The 20,837-nt window shown below is 32.6% G+C and overlaps 4 protein-coding genes across 4 annotated transcripts; all 4 read left to right on the forward strand.

The window, feature by feature from the left end:
* The first annotated feature begins 2,604 nt into the window (after window positions 1-2,604).
* On the forward strand, window positions 2,605-10,000 carry LOC115702343 (preprotein translocase subunit SCY2, chloroplastic). Its single transcript, XM_030629810.2, has 13 exons — window positions 2,605-2,766; window positions 2,891-3,400; window positions 3,663-3,751; window positions 4,923-5,002; window positions 5,270-5,359; window positions 5,788-5,879; window positions 5,990-6,073; window positions 6,582-6,723; window positions 7,390-7,506; window positions 8,250-8,379; window positions 8,645-8,768; window positions 8,992-9,098; window positions 9,365-10,000. Exons 1-13 carry the CDS (start codon window positions 2,694-2,696, stop codon window positions 9,452-9,454), a joined length of 1,728 nt encoding a protein of 575 aa, XP_030485670.2. The 5' UTR covers window positions 2,605-2,693; the 3' UTR covers window positions 9,455-10,000.
* A 102-nt stretch (window positions 10,001-10,102) lies between these two features.
* On the forward strand, window positions 10,103-12,667 carry LOC115716641 (uncharacterized). Its single transcript, XM_030645488.2, has one exon. It carries the CDS (start codon window positions 11,731-11,733, stop codon window positions 12,565-12,567), a length of 837 nt encoding a protein of 278 aa, XP_030501348.2. The 5' UTR covers window positions 10,103-11,730; the 3' UTR covers window positions 12,568-12,667.
* Window positions 12,668-16,071: 3,404 nt separating this feature from the next.
* On the forward strand, window positions 16,072-17,062 carry LOC115716631 (uncharacterized). The gene has a single exon (XM_030645477.2). It carries the CDS (start codon window positions 16,087-16,089, stop codon window positions 16,936-16,938), a length of 852 nt encoding a protein of 283 aa, XP_030501337.2. The 5' UTR covers window positions 16,072-16,086; the 3' UTR covers window positions 16,939-17,062.
* Window positions 17,063-18,878: 1,816 nt separating this feature from the next.
* Window positions 18,879-20,432, forward strand: LOC115716626 (uncharacterized). The gene has a single exon (XM_030645465.2). It carries the CDS (start codon window positions 19,248-19,250, stop codon window positions 20,268-20,270), a length of 1,023 nt encoding a protein of 340 aa, XP_030501325.2. The 5' UTR covers window positions 18,879-19,247; the 3' UTR covers window positions 20,271-20,432.
* The last annotated feature ends 405 nt before the right edge of the window (window positions 20,433-20,837 follow it).

Raw genomic sequence — 20,837 nt, forward strand, 5'->3', positions numbered from 1 at the left:
GCGTTACAAGTACGACATCAAAGTGAATGTGTTGTATATAATAGAGATTATTATATATGACAAGGACCGATATGAATGAAACTATCTTTATTAAAACGACGTTTATCAGAAAGACCTAATTCATACCCTAACGATGATAAATAGTAGATCGACCTAAATCTTGAGTAATCATGAATTCTTGTTCATGTTATTAGTTTCTTTTATTCACTTCGTTAAAATTTCTCAGAGAAGATGATTCTTACAACTTCTATTTTAGGAATCTAATAATGTGGATGGCTGGAAACATGATTTACAATTATGAAATCCTAATTTTTCTAACAAATTGAATGCTGGTTCCCTTTAAGTGTTAATTCTAGAACTGGAATGGTGTGCACAAATTTAGATGGGATCTAAATTATACTACCACTAGTGAATTAATGGTACTAAAGGATAAACAAGTAATTAGAAGGGTAAAATGGTAATTTGATCAAAATTAATTATGCACCAAGACATGGAGGGCTAATCATTGGAATGATTATATCATGGACACTGTAGTAAAACTCAGTAAAAATTCTATAATTATTAATAGTTTAATTCCATATTTATAGTTGGGTTATCATGGAATTAATAAATAAAAATTATTTGGTTGATGAGACTCAATAAATAATCTAGTTTATTGGAGCTTAGAATTATAGGTCTATAGTCCCCGAATTGCCACCTTGAAACACTGTCAAGGGTAGGGATAAAGAGTTGTATAGTCGTTCAAAAAAATATATTTTGAATTAGCAAAATAGTAATGATTTATTTTTATAGTAAATAAATAATTTTTCAAATTAATTAAATAACGGAAAGACAAAAATTGTTAATATAAAATTTGTGAAGACAAGATTTGTTAAGACAAAAGTTGTCAAGACAAAAGTCGTCAGGATAAATGTTGTCAGGATAAATGTTGCTTAGAATTTCTCTCAAAATACATGGCAGTTCAAGAGGAAGCCAGATGGCAATGGGACCCACGTCACATGACATGTCGCCTTAATTACTCTTGGAGTCCATTATTTCAAAGGATTAATGACAGATTAGTTATCTCCAGGAGGATCCAGCTGGACTGCGAGCATCTCTTGTTTATTCCTCTCCGCGAGTGAAGTATATTTGGAGGATGATACAAGAGAACTAATGAAAGATGACATGTCACTCAAAGACCAAGACACTGTATATGCATTTAATGTATCATGGAAAGAACGTTAGACGCCTTATTCTGACAAGCGTGTTTAAGCTCATTATTTTCCAATTTTACGAGCTCCCATACATCAATCGACGACTGCATAAATGAGTCGTCAAGTCATAAATAAGAGATAAATCACATCCCACCAAACACCTATAGACAACCTAAAATCCATCATAAAATATACAATTATGTCCTAAATCAAATTTGGGAAATTGTACCAAGTATGGTGCAAACAATCACGACAATAATGGCCTTTTACCACCATTATAAATCTACAAATACTCCAAGGATAAATAGAAATGGGGATCGCCCAAGAAAAATCTCTTTAATAAACACTCTCATAAATATAGTGACTTGTGGACTAAAGCTCATTAATGTCCCAACTACGTAAAAATCTTATCTTCTAACTTCTATTAAATATTTCATACAACTTTAATTATTGGTGGCCAAAAATCTCGGTTAACAATAAAAATTATAGGGTGCTTCTACAATGCACCCCACTAAAATGAGTGTATTGATGCAACCCTTAAATGTTGAAGCATCTATAAGAATTTTTTAGTTTAAATTTTTTATAGTCGTGTATATTATAGTTATTTAAGACATCTTGTAAAATTTTGAGATATTTGAAATAATTTATAGTATAGATATTAATGTTCAAACCGTTTATTTCACACGCGTATAAAATAAAAAAGTCACGCGTACAACAAATTCTTTGAACCCTTTCAACGTGTTAAATTTTCCTAAATTTCTCAAAAAATTTTCCAGATATCTTAAATAACTAAAAAAAAAATAGACTAAATATTTTTTTTACATACCAAAATAGATAAGGGTACATCGATACATCCATTCTAAAGGGATGTATTGTCGAAATTTCCAAAACTATAAGCTTTCAAAAAAAAAAAAAGTCCTTACAAAAAAAAGTATAGGGTGCTTCTACAATACAATCCATTAAAATGGGTGTACTAATGCAACTCCTAACTGTTTCGGTATCTATAAGAATTTTTTAGTCTAAATTTTTTCATAGTCGTGTACGTTATAATTATTTAAGACATCCTGCAAAATTTTAAGAAATTTGAAATAATTTACAATATAGAAATTAATGTTTAAACCATCTATTTCATACTTGCATAAAATAAAAAAGTCACGCGTACAACAAATTCTTTGAACACTGTTTTCGACATGTTAAATTTTTTTCGAATTCAAAATTTTGCTAAATGTCTTAAATAACTATAATGTATACTATCATTAAAAAAAATTAAACTAAATATTTTTTTTATATATCGAAATAGATAAGAGTGTATTCATAGCACCTATTTTAAGAGGGTGTATTGTAAAATTTTCCAAAATATAAATTAAATAAGTATTTTTTTAATTTATATGTCTTACCTAAAGATTAGAAAAGCCCTCTATTTTCTCTTTCTTTTTCCTCATTTTATATTGATGCTCCAGTAGCAGTGTACTGCTGTTCTCTGTTCCTCGCAATCCCGCCATGGAAGCCACACTTTTCAGCTCGACTTCCTTTCTTCCCCATCCCGTTCTCAGAAAGCCTGCCAAGATGAGAGGTTTTGTTTGTTTTTCGACTGAGTTCTATTTTACAAAACTTTAGTCTTTATTGGGTTTTAGTCTGTTTCATTATCTACGGGAAGATATTTTTTTATGCTCAAGAAAAGACAATTGGGTTTGCAGGTTCTGATCTTCAATGCTGGTGTCCATGTTTTTCTCTATCTTATTCTGCCATTAGAACAAACCCTATTGAATTGAGCAGAAGACAATTCATGTTTCTAGACAAACCTTTTATTTCAAAATTGAATAAAAGATTCTCTAGCAAGTGCTCCAATCAATTCCGCAGGGACTGTATGAATGTTGATGGCACATCTGCACAGTCTCTAAATGTTGAGGCTATTTCACCAATGCCAAATGGTGAGGCAAATGTTCAGAGTTCACATCAAATAAGCGACTATGAGAAGCTGCAGTCCAGACCTAACATGTTTAGAAATCGGTTTCTGAATTTTGTGCGTTTTAGTTCTGTCCTCAATAATGCTGCTGAATCATTCTTCAAGAGTGAGATACGGCGGAGATTGTTTGTGACAGCATTACTAATTATTATTAGTCGTGTTGGTTATTTCATTCCTCTACCTGGGTTTGATAGAAGGTTGATACCTCAAGATTACCTCAGCTTTGCCTCTGGAACTGCAGGTAATAAATGATAAGCACAACAAGCTGTTATCTATGTTTATTGTCTATTTGTAAAACTATTGTACCACCATTTAACGTGTTTATGAAGTTTTAATACAATCCTACCTATCAGCCTCTGAATCTGAGTCTGAACGGGAAATGGATTTGATAGTAGGGGAGCTATGGTAATGCCATGTAGCCTAACTACACCAATGCATATTCCTTTTATTTTCTTCGGGGAGGGGGAGTATCTTACTGATAGTCATTTTTATTGTTCGGGCAGATGAACTTGGTGATTTTACTGGAGAGCTTAAATTGTCCCTTTTCCAGCTTGGTGTTGGTCCTCAAATCATAGCATCAATCATCATGCAGGTTTACTAGTTTTCTAGTTTTCCTTAGTCATTTCATGTGTTCATGCTAACGAAATTGATATGTGTGATTGAAGAAGGAAATTATTTTGCTTTCTCTAATATATGTTTACTTGTTTCCCTCTCTTTCTTTTCCCTTTCTGGTATCTGCATGCTTCTTTAGGATCTTTGTAATGTTGATTTGTATGTATACTTTTATTTATTTTATGTAACTAGACTTGTATTAGGCATTGAAAAATATTAAGTGTGGAAAGGGAAACCACATTGTAAAACCAGAGGAAAATAAGACTACAACATAACACTCAAGTTTCTTACTAGATTAGAGGCGAAAACACCTTAAAAATCTTTACATTAATTAATTAGCAAAAGGGCAATTAAAATTTAACTTTATCCCCAACACAGTTTACATTGTCTTCAAAAGCTTCATAACTTCTCTTATTCTTCTGTAACCATATAGTTTAGCAGGTAGCCATGCCAGCTTCACCTAAAGAGTTTGACTCGTCTTGTCTAAAGGAAAACCATATCTCAAAACCTGCAATTTGATTTAGTGTTATGGAATAGTCTGTACTTGTGGTTAAAATCTTTCAAATTTGTGTTCTGTAAGTGAAACGATGCAATGCAAAAATAAATTATTTATGGATTCACCAATCTTTTTATATAAAACATACCATCTAGAAGATAAAGCTTGCACATACTTTCTTTTCTAAAGTGAGCAACAAACATTAAATGCTCCAATACTAATAACCACACACACTTAACTCTAGAGGGAGCTAAGGATTTCCAGATAGCTTCACAAAGAAACCCCTAAATGGAATCATTAGCAGTTGAGCTAATAAACGTTGCCGATTTCCTAATCGGATATTTTCATCATCAATGCTACTACAAATTTAAAATTATTAACAATTAGGTTTCCTGGAATACATCCTATCCAACAGAGGTAAATTTGTTGCCAAGGATTCAAATACCTACCTAAACATCTTTTTAAAAATCCTTCTTGCTTCCCATTCTAGTCTGTATTATTTTGCTTTGATTTTCTACTTAGAAGTTTAGATCTCTTACCTTTGTTATTTACTCGATTCCCATGCCTTTTGTATTGAGAAGCAATGCTATATACATAAATATAGGTCTTGATTTCTGCTCTGTTTATGCTTTAATTCCACAAATTTGATGCACAGGTGCTTTGTCACGTTGTTCCTTCGTTGGTAAAGCTACGCAAGGAAGGCTTAGATGCTCAGGAGAAGATTAAGAGTTATATGTATGTCTAGTTTTCATCTCAAGCAGTGAGTCAAAATTCTTGCTTCACAATTTTATGATGACTTTTATTTGAGCATTAAAACACCACTACTATCTGACACCATAAATAATACAAATAGGAGGTTTACATGTGAATTTATCATTGTGGTATCCATATGTATTAGTGTGAGGCATATCAATGCCTTTAGCATTTTCCATTGTTTTTTTGTAGTTGATGCTTTGTCTAGATTGCCAAATCAACACTTATCTATTTATTTATTTATTTTAGATGGTGGATGTCACTTGGATTTGCAATAGTGGAGGCTTTGATAGTTTCTTGTTATTCACTTCCATATTCAATCTATGTAGCCAGCCACAGGTAATGTTTCATGAGCATTCTCTTGTCCTCAAATTATTTGTATGATTTGTCTATTTGAATTGCAAATGTTTTATTGGAACTAATGTTATGATTCTCTCTTCTTAAGATGATTTGAGCCTTGAGGAACCAACAAACTTCCTTCAAACAGTAACTATAAAATGCCATTGGCCATGATGGAGATAGCATAAATTTGTTTCTTTATTCAAAGTTGTATTTTTTCATTGTTATAAGAGTGAGTAGTTTATTGGTTAATGATTAGTCTTTTTGTGCAATGAGGTGGCTTCTCTTTTGAACTTATGCCTACATATTCTCATTAACACAAGTTTCGTTAAAAAAGAAAATGAAATGGCTTCTTTTTTTCTTTTTGGCTAGAGGATGTTGCTTCTATATTTTGATTTTTCTTTTTCACTTGTTTCTTGATCCTGCAGAGTCAAACATGTGGTCATAACTTCGCTTTTCTTGGTTTGTGGTGCGATGACAATAACATGGATTTGTGATACCATCTCAGAATCTGGATTTGGTACTGGTTTTGACATTTTGGATGCATTATATGCACTTTTAATATTGGTTTTATTATTATTTCAGTCAACTTCATATCTGTGTATGTTGATGCATATGTTTTTATTTCAGGTCAAGGATCAAGTCTAATTATATGTGTTGGAATACTTACGGGCTACACAGAAATGCTGCACAATATGTTGTCTCGGCACTCAGGCATGTGACTTTGTTGCTAAGATTATTTACTCTTGATTGTATGATGAAAATTAATATAATAGATTCATAAGACTATCAAAATTAATCATTCAAAAATAGAAACCCCAGGACCCAATCCAGGTTAAACTATAACTCTAACAAGCAGGTGAAGCTCCTTTCCAAATGGATTAGATTCTAAGCTAATTACGCCATTTCAGAATTATTTTAAGCCTTTAATTTTAGATGAACGCAATGGAAAAGAAATAGATAGTAAGATAATCATCTCAAAGTTGTGAGCTAATCATTATTTAATTCATTATTAATATCCACTTATGTGCGGTTGTTCATCAAACACGAAATAAACCCGTTAGATTTCAAGATAGTGTAGTGAGCACGGACACATGTAAAGTAGTAAAATGTAGTAAGCTATTTGATACAACTTCAGGTTTGTGTGCTGCTGTATTTGTCATATTTATAAAACTCAGGGACCAGTGAACTTGTTGATTGAACATTTCAATATTTATTGCAGGAAGTATAATGAGTTGGGGCCCATATGTACTAGGTTTGTTGGGCGTTTTTACTCTGGTCACTATGTGGGCAGTTGTTGTAACTGAAGGCTGCAGGAAAGTAAAGCTGCAATACTATGGTTTTAAACTCGCATCGGCTGCTAGGTAATACCCATTCACTACATAAACTTTTCCTCCTTCGTATATTTAGCAAGTATGCATGTGTCTACTTGGGTTTCAATTGCTTTTCCAAAATACCTGACTATATTAGCAAGATAATTAGATGCTGTTTACATAAAAATGGTATGCTGCTGCTATTTTGAAATGATTCAAGATCACCGAAGTAATGTCTAAACCCAATGATTCAAGGCAAAGATAAAGGATCCCATAACAAGGAAATACCATTTCAATTGTCTCAACAACTAGAACTCGATTTAAATGAAAAATTAAAATAGATTTGAATTGAGACAGACAAAAGGAGGATTAGAGACCACTCAATAAGTAAAATGTTTAAAAGATTTCCTTTGCGAGTTATACAACTTGAGTTATGAGAGTTCAAATTACAAATACGAATAATTTTTTTTGTTAGGGGAAGAATAATAATTATAAGCAAAAAAAGTTCTTGGCCTAATTGATTTGATTTTGTATGGATATATTTGACATTAGAGTTCTCTACATAAACATAACTTGAATTTTCTTGAGTTGTACAAGGAGAAAACTTCGCACGCGTTTCCTGGGGGTGTATTTGCATGTTGGTTGGTAATAAATTTGTAGGGTTTAGAAGCTGTTTGCGCCACGCGTTGGAGCTTACTGACACTATTTTGTTGACAGAGATGACTCTCCAGTCACTGAAGTGGAGCCTTATATTCCTTTTAATATCAATCCAGCAGGAATGCAGCCTGTTCTTACCACTAATTATCTGTTGGCCGTTCCCAGCATTCTTGCAAGGTTGTATTAACTTTGTAAACTTAAATTTAGTGTTTATATGTATTTTTCACTAAAATCAAATGGACCTCATGCCTTCAAAGATTTCAGCCTTAATTTAGTCATTGGTTTTCTTATCACTAATTTCTTTGTTAGTTACATTACCTGGTGTGGTGATAACCTTTTTCTTAATGAGAATTTTCTTATCTTAGTACACAGACAAATTGCTGAAATTCCTCAAAGACTTTATATCAAAACCTTCCACGCCCCATGCTGGATTCACAGCTTGTACCCTTCCCGTTAGTCTGATTAAGAAACAGAAAATTACATTCACAAGCATTTGAGAGGCTTGTACTCTGCTATTCCAACCATTTGAGAGGATTGGCGTCTCCAATAATCGAGATTACTCTCTAGAGTTCCTCCACAGCCCCTAAAAATCTCCCCTTCCAAATATATATAGCCTATGGTTTACAATAATCCCTACCACATCAGAGACTTAGTCAAACTAACCCAATACAGCCTAAAGTCCTAAAGAAAATAACAATTGTACAAGAAATACTCAATGTCTCAAAACAATCCTTGTCAAGCGTACTTTGCTTACCTTCTACGGTACAATAATCCAACCTGAGGCTTATCACCTGGTTTCCATTAATCTCATTTTCAGACCATGGATTTTTTTTATTATTCTTCTTTTTTCCTCTCTAATAAACTAAACTTCTTTGGCAGATATTTGCCATGGTAGCAGTCTAACAAGTGTTCATTTGCAGTCTTCTTAGTTCACCTTTTTGGGAGCATGCTAGGGAGATATTGAATCCGGAATCTTCTATTGGCGCTAAGCCTTGGGTGTACTACTCAATATATGCGTTCTTCGTCTTTCTATTCAATATATTTGACATTGTAAGTTTCATTTTAATGAATTCTTTTAATGTTAGTGTTGCAAGTGCGCTGCTACTCTTCATGTTTTTTTTTCTCAAGTTTTTCTTGTAAATTAGTCTCCTTTTTGCTTATTGCCTCTTATTTTACCTGCATTTTTCCAAAAGAAGCTGTGCCAGCTGATCGTCATTTCTGAATGTTCAGTTCATAGTCTCAAGTACTGCCTGTAGTCAGCTTTTCTTTGTATTTTACAAGTTCTCTGATAATTGATGTGTTAATTTTTGCCCAGGCAAACTTACCTAAGGAAATTTCTGATTACTTGAACAAGATGGGTGCCCGGATACCAAATGTAAAGCCTGGGAATGCTACCATTGAATACCTCACAAAGATTCAGGCATCAACACGGTTCTGGGGTAGGCTTTTTGACTAATTTGTATAGTTTGTGCTCTAAAGCATTAATTTCCTCCTGGCGTTTAGACACCAATTACTCTTTCTGCAATTTTTTCCAGGGAACTTTGAGTTTCTATGATTAAAGTGAAACCATAGTTTAAAAAAAAAAATCCCACATATTACACACCTCTTAAAAATATGCTATTGTTTCCCATTTTTCAATTGTCAGTGTTTGAAATTATGCAGGGGGTGTGCTGTTAAGTTTTTTGGCAACATCATCAACCATACTTGATCATTATCTCCGTCGCATCAATGCAGGATTTGCAATTGGGTTTACATCCATCTTAATCATTGTAAGCACAATCCTCACTGTAATGTTATATTTAATTATCCAGCAATTATTTTGGCTTGTATGGCATGCTCAGAAATATGGTGTTCCATTCCACAGATAGTATCAGTTCAGTTTTCATTTTCATTTTGAATGTAATTGCATTCGATAAACCATGCATTATTCTTAACAACAAAATAATAATGTTAAAAAGTTACTCGATAAAGTGATTTGGACAACTGCTTTATGTGGCTGGCTTTAGGTTTTGATCATTCTTTTTCCCTTGTCCAGGTTGGTTCTATTATTGAACTGAGAAGATCATATCAAGCATACAATGTGATGCCAAGTTTAAGCAAAGCTTTAAGGCGGTATGGCGTATAATTTCCAAAGATCCAGTGAAGGTTATGCATTTGTTATCATTTCACAATGTGTAGCTGAGAAACCAGTCTATTGGCAGTACTGAGATATACAATCCTCCAATTGATTTCTTGAGGAGCATCAAATATTTTTGGCTGAGTAGTGTCTTCTGAACAAGATTCTCTGGATATTTTAAAGTTGGCTGGCGTTGCAGCAGAGGAGGTAGAAGCAAAAAAAAGAAAAGGGTTTGTAGATACGATGATAGCTTTTAAATCCATGTACTTTATAGAAGATAGAAGAAATTCAGTTTGATTGTAGATCAATGTCTGCTGACGTAGAGTCGTAGAGCCGAAGCACAATCGACACCATTAGTACTGAAAGCACTGTAATACAAAACATTCACAAGCTTAAAACATTCACAAGCTTGTTGACGAAGCAAATTTTGTTACATCATCTGCCCTATTCATATTGATATTCAGGGCAAAACTTATATATATATAATTATAATAGATTATAAAATGATACAAATTGGTCACTCGTGTAGCAATGAAAATATTAATTTTATGTGATCGTGATTCTCTAGGATTATCTATAGAACCTAATATTTGTAAGAAATGAGTTGGAAATATTGGTGAGAACTGAGCAGGGAACATTGCATAGACAGCGGCTACTATGTTTATATCAAAATCATAATCTCACGTGCAAATTGAATAAGAAGATGCTTGATGTCTCCCCCAGTCTCACCTAATGACTTTTATAAATATATGTAGAGAAGAAAATCCAATTTGGTAAAAGCAATGGATTCCTCAATTTCCAACTTTCATGTTTGCTCATCACTTGATCAGATTAGGAGCCTCTAAACTCTAATAAAACTTCATCATCATCCATAGCTGCCAAAATCAGTGGTCTTGAGGATTCGCATCACTTAATAGAAGTTGATTCAGTTCCCCCTCACTCAACAAGCCTTCTCTCCCAAGGCCACCAAGAGATGTGGGTTAAGGAACTTGTGGATGGATCTCTTTTAGAACCAACCAAGGATGCAGTTTTGTCTTGAGCACTAGAAATTCAATCAACCACGCATAAAAATGTTAGTGTTGAGAGTGAGATTAGAAACTACTCTTCCTCAAGAAAAGTAGTGAAAAAGACAATCCAAAAAGCATGGATGAGTTTGAAGGGTGTGGAATCAAAAAGCTCAGATAGTGAAAACCCAAATTTAGTTAGTATTACGAGAGAGGTGGAAGCAGTCACTCTTGCTACGTTTGAGTCTTTATTGGCCTTATCTTTTCTGGACCAAAGACATATTCTCAACTTGGTGTTTGGTCTCTAGTTTCCACGTTTATGCAAAGCAAAAGAGTTGGCTGCTATGAAGAAGTTGAAAATTGAATTTGCATAAGTTGATGCTGCACTATACTACCTCGTACATTATGAGACAAACAAAGTTGGTCTCACTATGCTGAAGCTTAAGTTTCATCCATTTTATTACTTCAGTGAAAGTAACATTTCTATCGTTCAATGAAACTATTAATGAAAAACAAAAACAAGAGTAACAAGGCTTATCCATCAACACAATTATATAATGTAATTTTGTTTACGAAATCATGCATTTACTTGACTAAATTGATGGTCACTGCCTCTTGTTTGCAAATTCAATTGACCATTGGGATGAGGCATGTCCAACTGAAAGAAATACATACATGCCTATATATAATCCTTTATATGTACATGCATAAAAAATGAGACTAGAAGTGTATTAAATAATTTAAATTTGAAAGTCAAGTCTGTAAAGATTCTCATTGTTGATGAAAACTATTATCAGACTTGACAATCTCACATGCTTAATGCAGCGAAACTTACATACACTGCTGCCATGTTGATAGGAGACCAATGGAATCATAAGCACGGTTGCTCACCAATTTCAAAGTATTTGAAAACATAACCAGCTCTATTATGAGATATCCACATCTATTGTCTCATTTGAAGCCATGCTGATCCGGATGAAATGGTCATTATAATTGCAGGTTTTAACTCATTTTATGACAATGCAAGTGCCCTTCACTATCAAGATCCGAACATGGTGGAGGGGAGACATATCATCAACATAATTATTATAGTATGTTTAATTTCAAATCACAAGCGTGTTATTCTTATTGTGTATGAAGAGGATGAGATTCCTTCTGTCTCCCTTATGACTTTTTTGCCTGTATAAATAGAGGGTAGATGCAAATGAAAAATCAATCAAATTTTAGATCAACATTCAACAGCTCTCAATCTCTTCTCCATCTTTTTACAGGAAAAGAAAAATGGCAGCTTATCACGTTCGATCCAACAGTTTCCCCTCTAAACAACATCCTCTCATTTCCGAGTTTGATGGCATATTGAGGTCTTCTGCAGAAGCCTCATCTTCAACATCAATAACCTCAAAACTAAACGGTCTTCAAGATCTCCACGATTGTGTTGACAAGTTGCTTTTGCTACCTCTTAACCAGCAAGCGTTGTCCAAAGAGCATAACGAGAAAAGTCTAAATGAGATTTTGGATGGATCCCTAAGACTCTTGGATATTTGCAACACAGCCAAGGATGCCTTGTTGCTAACAAAGGAGTCAACACAAGAACTTCAATCAATTTTGCGTAGAAGACGCAGTGGAGAAATGGAGTTGACAAGTGAGATTAAGAAATTCTTAGCCTCTAGAAAAATGATGAAGAAAACACTCCGTAAGGCCTTGGAAAACAAAACTACTTTCAGCTCCCTCAAGAAGGAGCAAGTGAGCAGTGAAACTGTAAGCATGTTGAGAGAGGTGGAATCGATGGCTGTGACTGTATTTGAATCATTGCTTTCATTCATCTCTGGATCAAAGTCAAGCAGCAGCTGGTCATTGGTTACCAAGATGATGAACACGAAAAGAGTGTCTGCAGAGGATGTTAATGAATCGAATGAATTCACAAGTGCTGATGCAGCATTGAACTTGCTCATCACTGCTAAGAAGGTCAAGAAATCAGATAGCAGCCTAGAAGAGAATGTACAAAACCATCTTCAAAACTTGGAGTTGTGCATTGAAGACCTCGAACAAGGAGTTGAGAGCCTTTACAGGCGTTTGATCAAAACAAGAGTTTCTCTACTCAACATCCTCAATCACTAACTCATTACAATATCTTAGATTTGTATCATAAATAGGCATACAATTGTACATGTTTACAACATATACATCGCATACTTTTTGCGAATACCAAATTATTAAATACTTTTCTCATATATCTTCTGTGTCTACATTACTTATTACCAACTATTCAAAATTCAATCCTTGCCGACTATCATAAACAAATTAATGGTGGAAAAAAAAATGGCTGTTAATAATTTCTATGTCCTTACAATTTTAAAGACCAATTAAGAGTTAAGAGTTAATTTTAAACTGAGTATACAGATTACTAGCTTGAAGCTGAATCACTTTGACAAACTACGTAGAGTACGACTTTATTTACAGAGGAAAGGAATGAATAGTAGCTCCTGGAACATCTTTCTATACAATTCTGCTACACATATCCTATAACAGAAATAGAATTTACACCAAGTGATTCAGCTTCAAGCTAGAATGTTAATGAATTTACTCAAAAATAGAATGTTTGGTATAAGAGTTTCACTTGGTGGGTTTTAGTTGGGAGAGATTGAGATTAAGGGTATCTCAAACTCAAGTACTTAAGAGTTTGACATTACCCCAAAATATAAGTATATATCAAAAATTCATCCCTAACCTCGAGAACATGCTTATATCGAGCATCTTTTGAGAAACCATCGAACCTATTGAATTTTTACTAGCAAGAAACGCAAAAAACCCAAAAAAATGCAGAAAAAACCAAATCCAATTGTTTTGCAAAAATTCAACACAACAGACAAACAAAGGTATAGATTTGTTCGAAAATGACATTAAACATGTAAAAACCAACACTAATGAATAAATGTTAGAGAATGTCACATTCCCATGGATGCTTCCCTCCAAATATCCAAAAATAATAAAAGGCTAATTAGTAATTTTTTTTGCCCGAACTTTGACATGTACTAAATCGTGTCTCCTGAATTTTTATTGTCGTTAAAAATTCTCCCCGAACTATTGAGATTGTTAAATTTAAGGATTTTTGTCTAATTTTAGTAAAAAAATTCTAACATGAATGAAAGTTCAAGGAGCATGATTTAGTATATATCAAAGTTTGAGGGACATGATTGGGGAGCATGGTTTAGTACATAAACAATCACTGAAACAGTAAAATTGAATGAAATTAGACAAAAGTCCTTAAATTTAACAATCTCAATAGTTCGGGGAGAATTTTTAACGGCCAAAAAAGTTCAAAGAGCACGATTTACTACATGTCAAAGTTCAGGGGTTAAATTACTAATTAGCCTTAAATTTACAAGCTATATATATTAAAAATTTTATTTTTTTCCATAATTTTGTAAATAGTCCAAAAAGAAAAAAACATACATGAGGGCTTTTTTTTGAGGAAAAAATTCATTGTAATAGATATTATATATTTTAATTACATTAATCGCTTAACAATTGGTTTCTTACATTTTTAACTTATCTTTTTATGCTCACATTGTTCCACTACCATCTTTTTAAATATTTAACAATTTTAATAGTTCAAGGAGAATTGAATGAAATTAGACAAAAGTCCTTAAATTTAACAATCCTAATAGTTCAAGGAGAATTTTTAACGGCAAAAAAAGTTCAAGGGGTATGATTTGGCATATGTTAAAGTTCGGAGGGAAAAATTCCTATTTAGCTATTTTTATATTTATATATATATATTAAATTAGAAAAAAATTGTATTAATTAATATTTTTTAATTATCTTAATTAAAGAATCTCCATTTATTATGTAATCCTTTTTTTTATCTATTTTTTTGAAACTTCATTTATTATGTAATCTAGTTTAACGTTATCTTATTAAGTTACAAATGAATAAATATTTAACAATCTCAATAGTTCAGGGAGAATTTTTAACGGCCAAAAAAGTTCAAGGGGTATGCTTAGGCATATGTCAAAGTTCGGGGGGAAAAATTCCTAATTAGCTATTTTTATATATATATATAAATATATTAAATTAAAAAAAATTGTATTAATTAATATTTTTTAATTATCTTAATTAAAGAATCTCCATTTATTATGTAATCTTTTTTTTTTCTATTTTTTTGAAACTTCATTTATTATGTAATCTAGTTTAACGTTATCTTATTAAATTAGAAATGAATAAATATTTAAAAAGATGGTAGTGGAACAATGTGAGCATAAAAAGATAAGTTAAAAATGTAAGAAACCAATTGTTAGGTGATTAATGTAATTAAAATATATAATATGTATTACAATGAAGTTTTTCCAAAAAAAAAACCCTCATGTATGTTTTTTTTTTTTTTGGACTATTTACAAAATTATGGAAAAAAATAAAAATTTTAATATATATAGCTTGTAAATTTAAGGCTAATTAGTAATTTTATCCCCTGAACTTTGACATGTAGTAAATCGTGCCCCTGAATTTTTTTGGCCGTTAAAAGTTCCCCTTAAACTATTGAGATTGTTAAATTTAAGGACTTTTGTCTAATTTCATTCAATTTTACTGTTTCAATTATTGTTTATGTACTAAACCATGCTCCTCAAACTTTGATATCTACCAAATCATGCCCCTCAAACTTTGATATGTACTAAATCATGCCCCTTGAACTTTCATCCATGTTAGAATTTTTTTACTAAAATTAGACAAAAGTCCTTAAATTTAACAATCTCAATAGTTCAGAGGGAATTTTTAACGGCAAATAAGTTCAGGAGACACGATTTAGTACATGCCAAAGTTTAGGGAAAAAAATTACTAATTAGCCTAAATTTAATTGTACTAAATATATTGACTATATAAATATTTTGAAATGACATATATATTTTAATAGTTATATGTATATAATTTTGTTAGTCTTATATATATTACATTTATTAAATATTAATTTTAATTTTGTTATAATTTTGTTATGATATATTAATTATTGTCGTATATATTTAATAATATAATATATTATAATTTAATAGTTGTAATAATAAATTTATATAACTTAATTTTATTATTATATATGTATTTTTTAAAAAGATAATATGTAATAAATGAATTTTTATTAATTAATTTTTTGTATTTGGGGCCATTTCCTTAAAATAATGGTTGAGATGTAATTTTATTGGTCTCTTAATTATGTTGTAAACGTGTGCACCAAGTTGGGCTGGCCAGACTCCGGCAATAACTGACTTTACATTAAGTGGCACTTGCCCTGACTCATTTTAAAATTAAAAAAGAAATGTATGAAACCACTCGTGTTGATTACAAAATATGATGTATATAGCAAGGTCTCATGTAAACAGATCCTCAAAGATTTATACAAGTAATTAATATATAAATAGGAAATGAGTTGGAAGGACTTGTTAGCAGGGAACATTGCCTAAACATTGCTCCCATGATATTAATTTAGATCCAAATTTCCATGTGTTATTATTATGCATTGATCCATATTTGAATAAGAAGATGCTTTATGTCTCCTTTGCCTAATGAATATATAAATACATACATAGTTGATGGCAAAGTAATCAAAGCAAAATTTGCTAAACAATGGCTTGAGAGAGAAAAAAAACAATGGCTTCCACAAAATCCAACTTTCATGTGCGCTCAAACAGCTTGCCCTCCAAATCTCACCCTGTTATTCAAGAGTGCAATAACTATTTGTTGAGATTAGGGTCTTCTTATGCAACTTCATCATCATCTTCCATTGCCCATCAACTCAATGGTCTTGAGGACTTGCACCTTTGTGTTGAGAAAATGCTTCAGCTACCTCTCACTCAACAAGCCTTTTCCCAAGGCCGCCAAGAGAAATGGGTTGATGAATTAGTGGATGGATCTCTTAGGCTCTTGGACTTATGCAGTGCAGCCAAAGATGCTGTTTTGCACACAAAGGAATGCGCACGAGATATTCAGTCAACCATGCGAAGAAAAGTTAGCCTTGAGAATGAGATTAGAAAATACTCTGCCTCAAGGAAAGTTGTTAAAAAGGCAATCCAAAAGGCCTTGGGGAGTTTGAAAGGGTTTGAATCGAAAAGCTCAGTCTCTCCTTCCAACAATGATGGTGAAATCACAGCTTTGGTTAGTGTTATGAGAGAGGTGGAGGCTGTCACTCTTGCGGCGTTTGAGTCCTTGTTGTCCTTTATTTCTGGACCAAAGACACACTCTAAGCTTGGTGGTTGGTCTTTAGTTTCCAAGCTTATGCAAAGCAAAAGAGTTGGATGTGATGAAGATGTTGTTAATGAATTTGCAAAGGTGGATGTTGCACTACACAACCTCATGAGTAACGAGACAAGGAAGACTGACCAGGCTGTGATAGAGATGCAAAGTCTAGAAATGTGCGTTCAAGATTTTGAAGAGAGACTAGAATGCTTGTTCAGGCGTTTAATCAAAACCAGAGTTTCCATTCTCAACATCATCAACAATTAGATGAAAAATTACATCTAAAATTTTGACAGTGTACATAAAAAAATGTTCACAAATATATACTTGTAAATGATTACACCCTTCATTAATTAGTAAATCATGCATGAATACACTCTTTTTGCTATATTGCGACTCATTATTCCATTATTTAATATCTTATATTTTCAGAGCTTTTATTTTCTTCTTTCAATTAGATCATATGCATTCACTTGAGTGAAAAATAATTATGGGGATCCTGCCATTAATTGAAATAATTAAGGATGCAAGTTGTTATGTCAACTTGAAGTTGAACCACCCTAGCAATATTATTTTGGTATTAATTAGGTTGATGTAGCATGGTGTTAATTAATCCTAATGTCATGCCTGTGAAGATTCCCATTATCTCAAGGTAGATACATATAATTATCACAATATTTTAGTTTTAATTCTCATGATTTATGCAATGAAAGCTACTCTGGCTACCTTACTGCCTACTAAACAATTAAGCATAATAATGTTTCTCGTTAACATTTATAATTATATAAACAACTTGTTGGTAAGTTGTTATATAAATAGCATTTTGTATTTATTATTTTATAATAAATTATCAAATATTAAAAAAAAAAGTATATTTGATAATTACATATTCAAATTAACAAATTCTATTATTATTGAATGTCTCCGTTTGTATTTCTTAGCACTACAAAAAAAAAAATGTTACTTTTAGTCACAACAAAACTTGTGACTAAAAATAAAAAAAAATTGTAATTAATTATAAATAATAATTTATATATTGTACTAAATGTATTAGTCATAAAAATCACACTTTATTATGATAAAATGTGTTTTTAGTCACAATGCTTGTTGTAACTAAAAATTAGTAATAACTTATATCTAAATACGTTTTAGTCACAAGTAATGTTTTGTTTAGACTAAAAATAATATTTAGTCACAAAATATATATGTTGTAACTAAAAGCTTATTTTTTGCTGACGATAGTTTGTTTATTATTGATGCAAATCGGCAGGTGGTGGATTGCTTTATGAAGATTCTTGAAATGTATGGTCTGTTGTATGGCCAGGAGGATTTGGTTTCGACAGAATAAGATTGTGCATGAGGAGCGTTGGTTGGTTGATAGTTTGATTGTTAACTAGTGTGACCATTATCTAAACTCTCATTATAAAGCTTTCCTTATTCAGTGGCAACAAGAAGTAGTGACCAGTCTGCTCGTTGGACTCCTCCCCCGACCCACTTGGTGAAGATTAATACGGATGCTGCTATCTCAAGTTTGAAACACATGTTGGGGTTAGGCACTGTGGTGCATGACTATGAGGGAACTGTGTTAGTCGTACGTTGTTGTGTTGCCTTCTGAGTCGTTTGAACCTCTTATGGTTTGCAGGTGGCTTTGCGGATGGGGTATTTGATGATGGTTTCACTTGAATAGGACTGTGATATGGCTTTCAAGTTTATTCCGTCGCCAAAATCTTCCTCTTCTTATTATGGTGGGTGTTATTAGTGACATTTTCTCCTTTGTTCCTAGAGAAGCTAATGTGGTGGCTCATCGCCTAGCCCAAGTAGCTTTATCGATGGATAATGAACATGTTTGCTGCCGAAGTTTTTGAGTTTCATCTCTATTTTGGTTATGGTTGATTTAGCCTTTTTAATGAAATTTTCCACTTTCAAAAAAAAAAACTATTATTATGCTAGTGGCGTAGGATTTATTGTTCTTTTATTGGACAACAATTGGTTTCGTAGAATAATAATTTTGAAATCTATATTGTGATCTTGTTTTTTATGATTCAATGAATTAAGCAGAAAATTAATTTAAATTTAAATTCATTAATACTACAATTATGTCCTAATTATTCTAATATCAAAAAACAAAATTATGGTGTTATATTATTCCATACCAATTGCCAGTTGGGCCAGACCAATTATGTCTTTTTTTTTTAAAAAAAATATATATATATTGTTCCCGGATATAAAATAAAGTGCCAACCAAAGGAAATATGGAAGGAAGACGAAAACAAATCTTTGTTTAATTATGGAGTCTGCTATTGCATATCAATAATATTTTATGTTGTATATACATGTATATAATCCACCTCTCTTGTCTCATGTTCCGGATGTTTTGGCCATTGCCTTTTTATCTTGTTTCCAACAAACTATGATATGATTTCATTATCATATTGCGTCTTTGCATCTTTTAATTGCTCATTTCGAAATGTTAATATTATTAATAGCCAGAGAGGAACAGGTGGTGGGGGGCATAGTATCAACATCCTCACAACAATATTATGTTTTGATCAAAATTTATATAAAATTATACTCATATGTATAGTTCATGTTATTATGTTCATTTTGTATTGAAGAAGATGAACGTTCCTCTTGTCTCCCTTACCATCCGAGTATATAAACAGATGATAGTATGTGCCAAAGGAAACCAACCTAATTCATCAACATTCAATACCTATCAAATTAACTCTTTCTTCCTTTCATCAAAAAAAATGGAAGCTCATCACGTTCGCTCTACTAGCGTGCCCTCCAAGCAACATCCTCTCTTTTCTGAATATGATGAGCAGTTGTGCAGATTAAGATCCTCTGAAGCAGCGTCTTCATCATCAACTGTTGTATGCAAACTAACTGGACTTGAAGAACTACATGATTGTGTTGATAACTTACTCTGCCTACCTCTTAATCAACAAGCCTTGTGTAAAGAGCAGAACCAGAAATGTCTTGATGAGATTTTGGATGGATCTCTTAGAGTTTTGGATGTATGCAACACTGTCAAGGATGTGTTGTCGCAAACAAAGGAAGCCACACAAGAACTTCAATCAGTCATGCGCAGAAGAAGCAGTGCTGAAGCAGAGCTGAGTAGTGAGATTAAGAAATTCTTGGCCTTTAGAAAAGTGATGAAGAAGGCACTCCACAAGGCTATGGAGAAGAGATGCAACTTCAGTCCCCTTAACAAGGATCAACAGTCAGTAGAAATCGTTAACATGTTGAGAGAGGTTGAATCAATCACTCTCACCATTTTTCAATCATTAATTTCATTCATGACCGGGCAAAATTCACTATCAAAGTCAAACAAATGGTCATTCGTTTCCAAGATGAATTCCAAAAGAGTATGTTGTGAGGAAGTAATGGAATCAAACAGATTCGCCAGCCTTGATGCTGCGCTGTCCATTTTCGCCGGCCAGAAGTTGAAGAAAGCAGATAACAAGCTTGAAGAGGTTGTACAAAATGAACTCAAAGCGCTAGAGTTGTGCATTCGAGATCTTGAAGGAGTAGTTGACAGCCTTTACAGGCGTTTGATTAAAACCAGAGTTTTTATGCTTAACACACTCAACTACTAGTTCAAGACTCAAATAGACAATAGTTATGTAGGCATAGGCATATAACAATCGTTAAACATTTATATAGAAAAGTCTGGGAACCAGATTTTCAAACATATATGTACATTGAAGAGATATAAATACATCAACTTTTTATAAAAGATTCAACACATTTTGGTCATACATTTCTCTGAAATTCATTCTGTTATTGATTCTTTTCCCAATTAAATTTCGAGCTCAAGCGCCTAGTCTCACTTACGATAAACATCTTTCAAAAAGTTATACAACTTCCATACAACACAGCATTTAAACAATATATATACGTACTGTACATAATAAATGAGATTCACACGTATTGTGGACATTGTCCCACATAGAATAAATGGTAGAGAAGTGAGCCATATATAAGAACATGGTCTACTCCACTCATTGCCAATTGATTTTGAGATGGAACCCCATGATTCTCAACAACACGCAAGACCAGTTTTAACATACAAAATTAAATAATCTCAATCATTTAATATCTATTCTTCACATACTATGCAATTCATAGCAGAAACACAAAATTAAATAATCTCAATCATTTAA

This window comes from Cannabis sativa, chromosome X (genome assembly GCF_029168945.1).
Source record: "Cannabis sativa cultivar Pink pepper isolate KNU-18-1 chromosome X, ASM2916894v1, whole genome shotgun sequence".
NCBI lineage: Eukaryota > Viridiplantae > Streptophyta > Magnoliopsida > Rosales > Cannabaceae > Cannabis > Cannabis sativa.

Coding starts and splice junctions, on each gene's coding strand:
- LOC115702343 (XM_030629810.2), top strand. CDS start 2,694: ATGGAAGCCACACTTTTCAGCTCGACTTCCTTTCTTCCCCATCCCGTT. Junction 5,880..5,989: donor CATCTCAGAATCTGGATTTG/GTACTGGTTTTG, acceptor TTTTTATTTCAG/GTCAAGGATCAAGTCTAATT. Junction 8,380..8,644: donor TATTCAATATATTTGACATT/GTAAGTTTCATT, acceptor ATTTTTGCCCAG/GCAAACTTACCTAAGGAAAT.
- LOC115716641 (XM_030645488.2), top strand. CDS start 11,731: ATGGCAGCTTATCACGTTCGATCCAACAGTTTCCCCTCTAAACAACAT.
- LOC115716631 (XM_030645477.2), top strand. CDS start 16,087: ATGGCTTCCACAAAATCCAACTTTCATGTGCGCTCAAACAGCTTGCCC.
- LOC115716626 (XM_030645465.2), top strand. CDS start 19,248: ATGTATAGTTCATGTTATTATGTTCATTTTGTATTGAAGAAGATGAAC.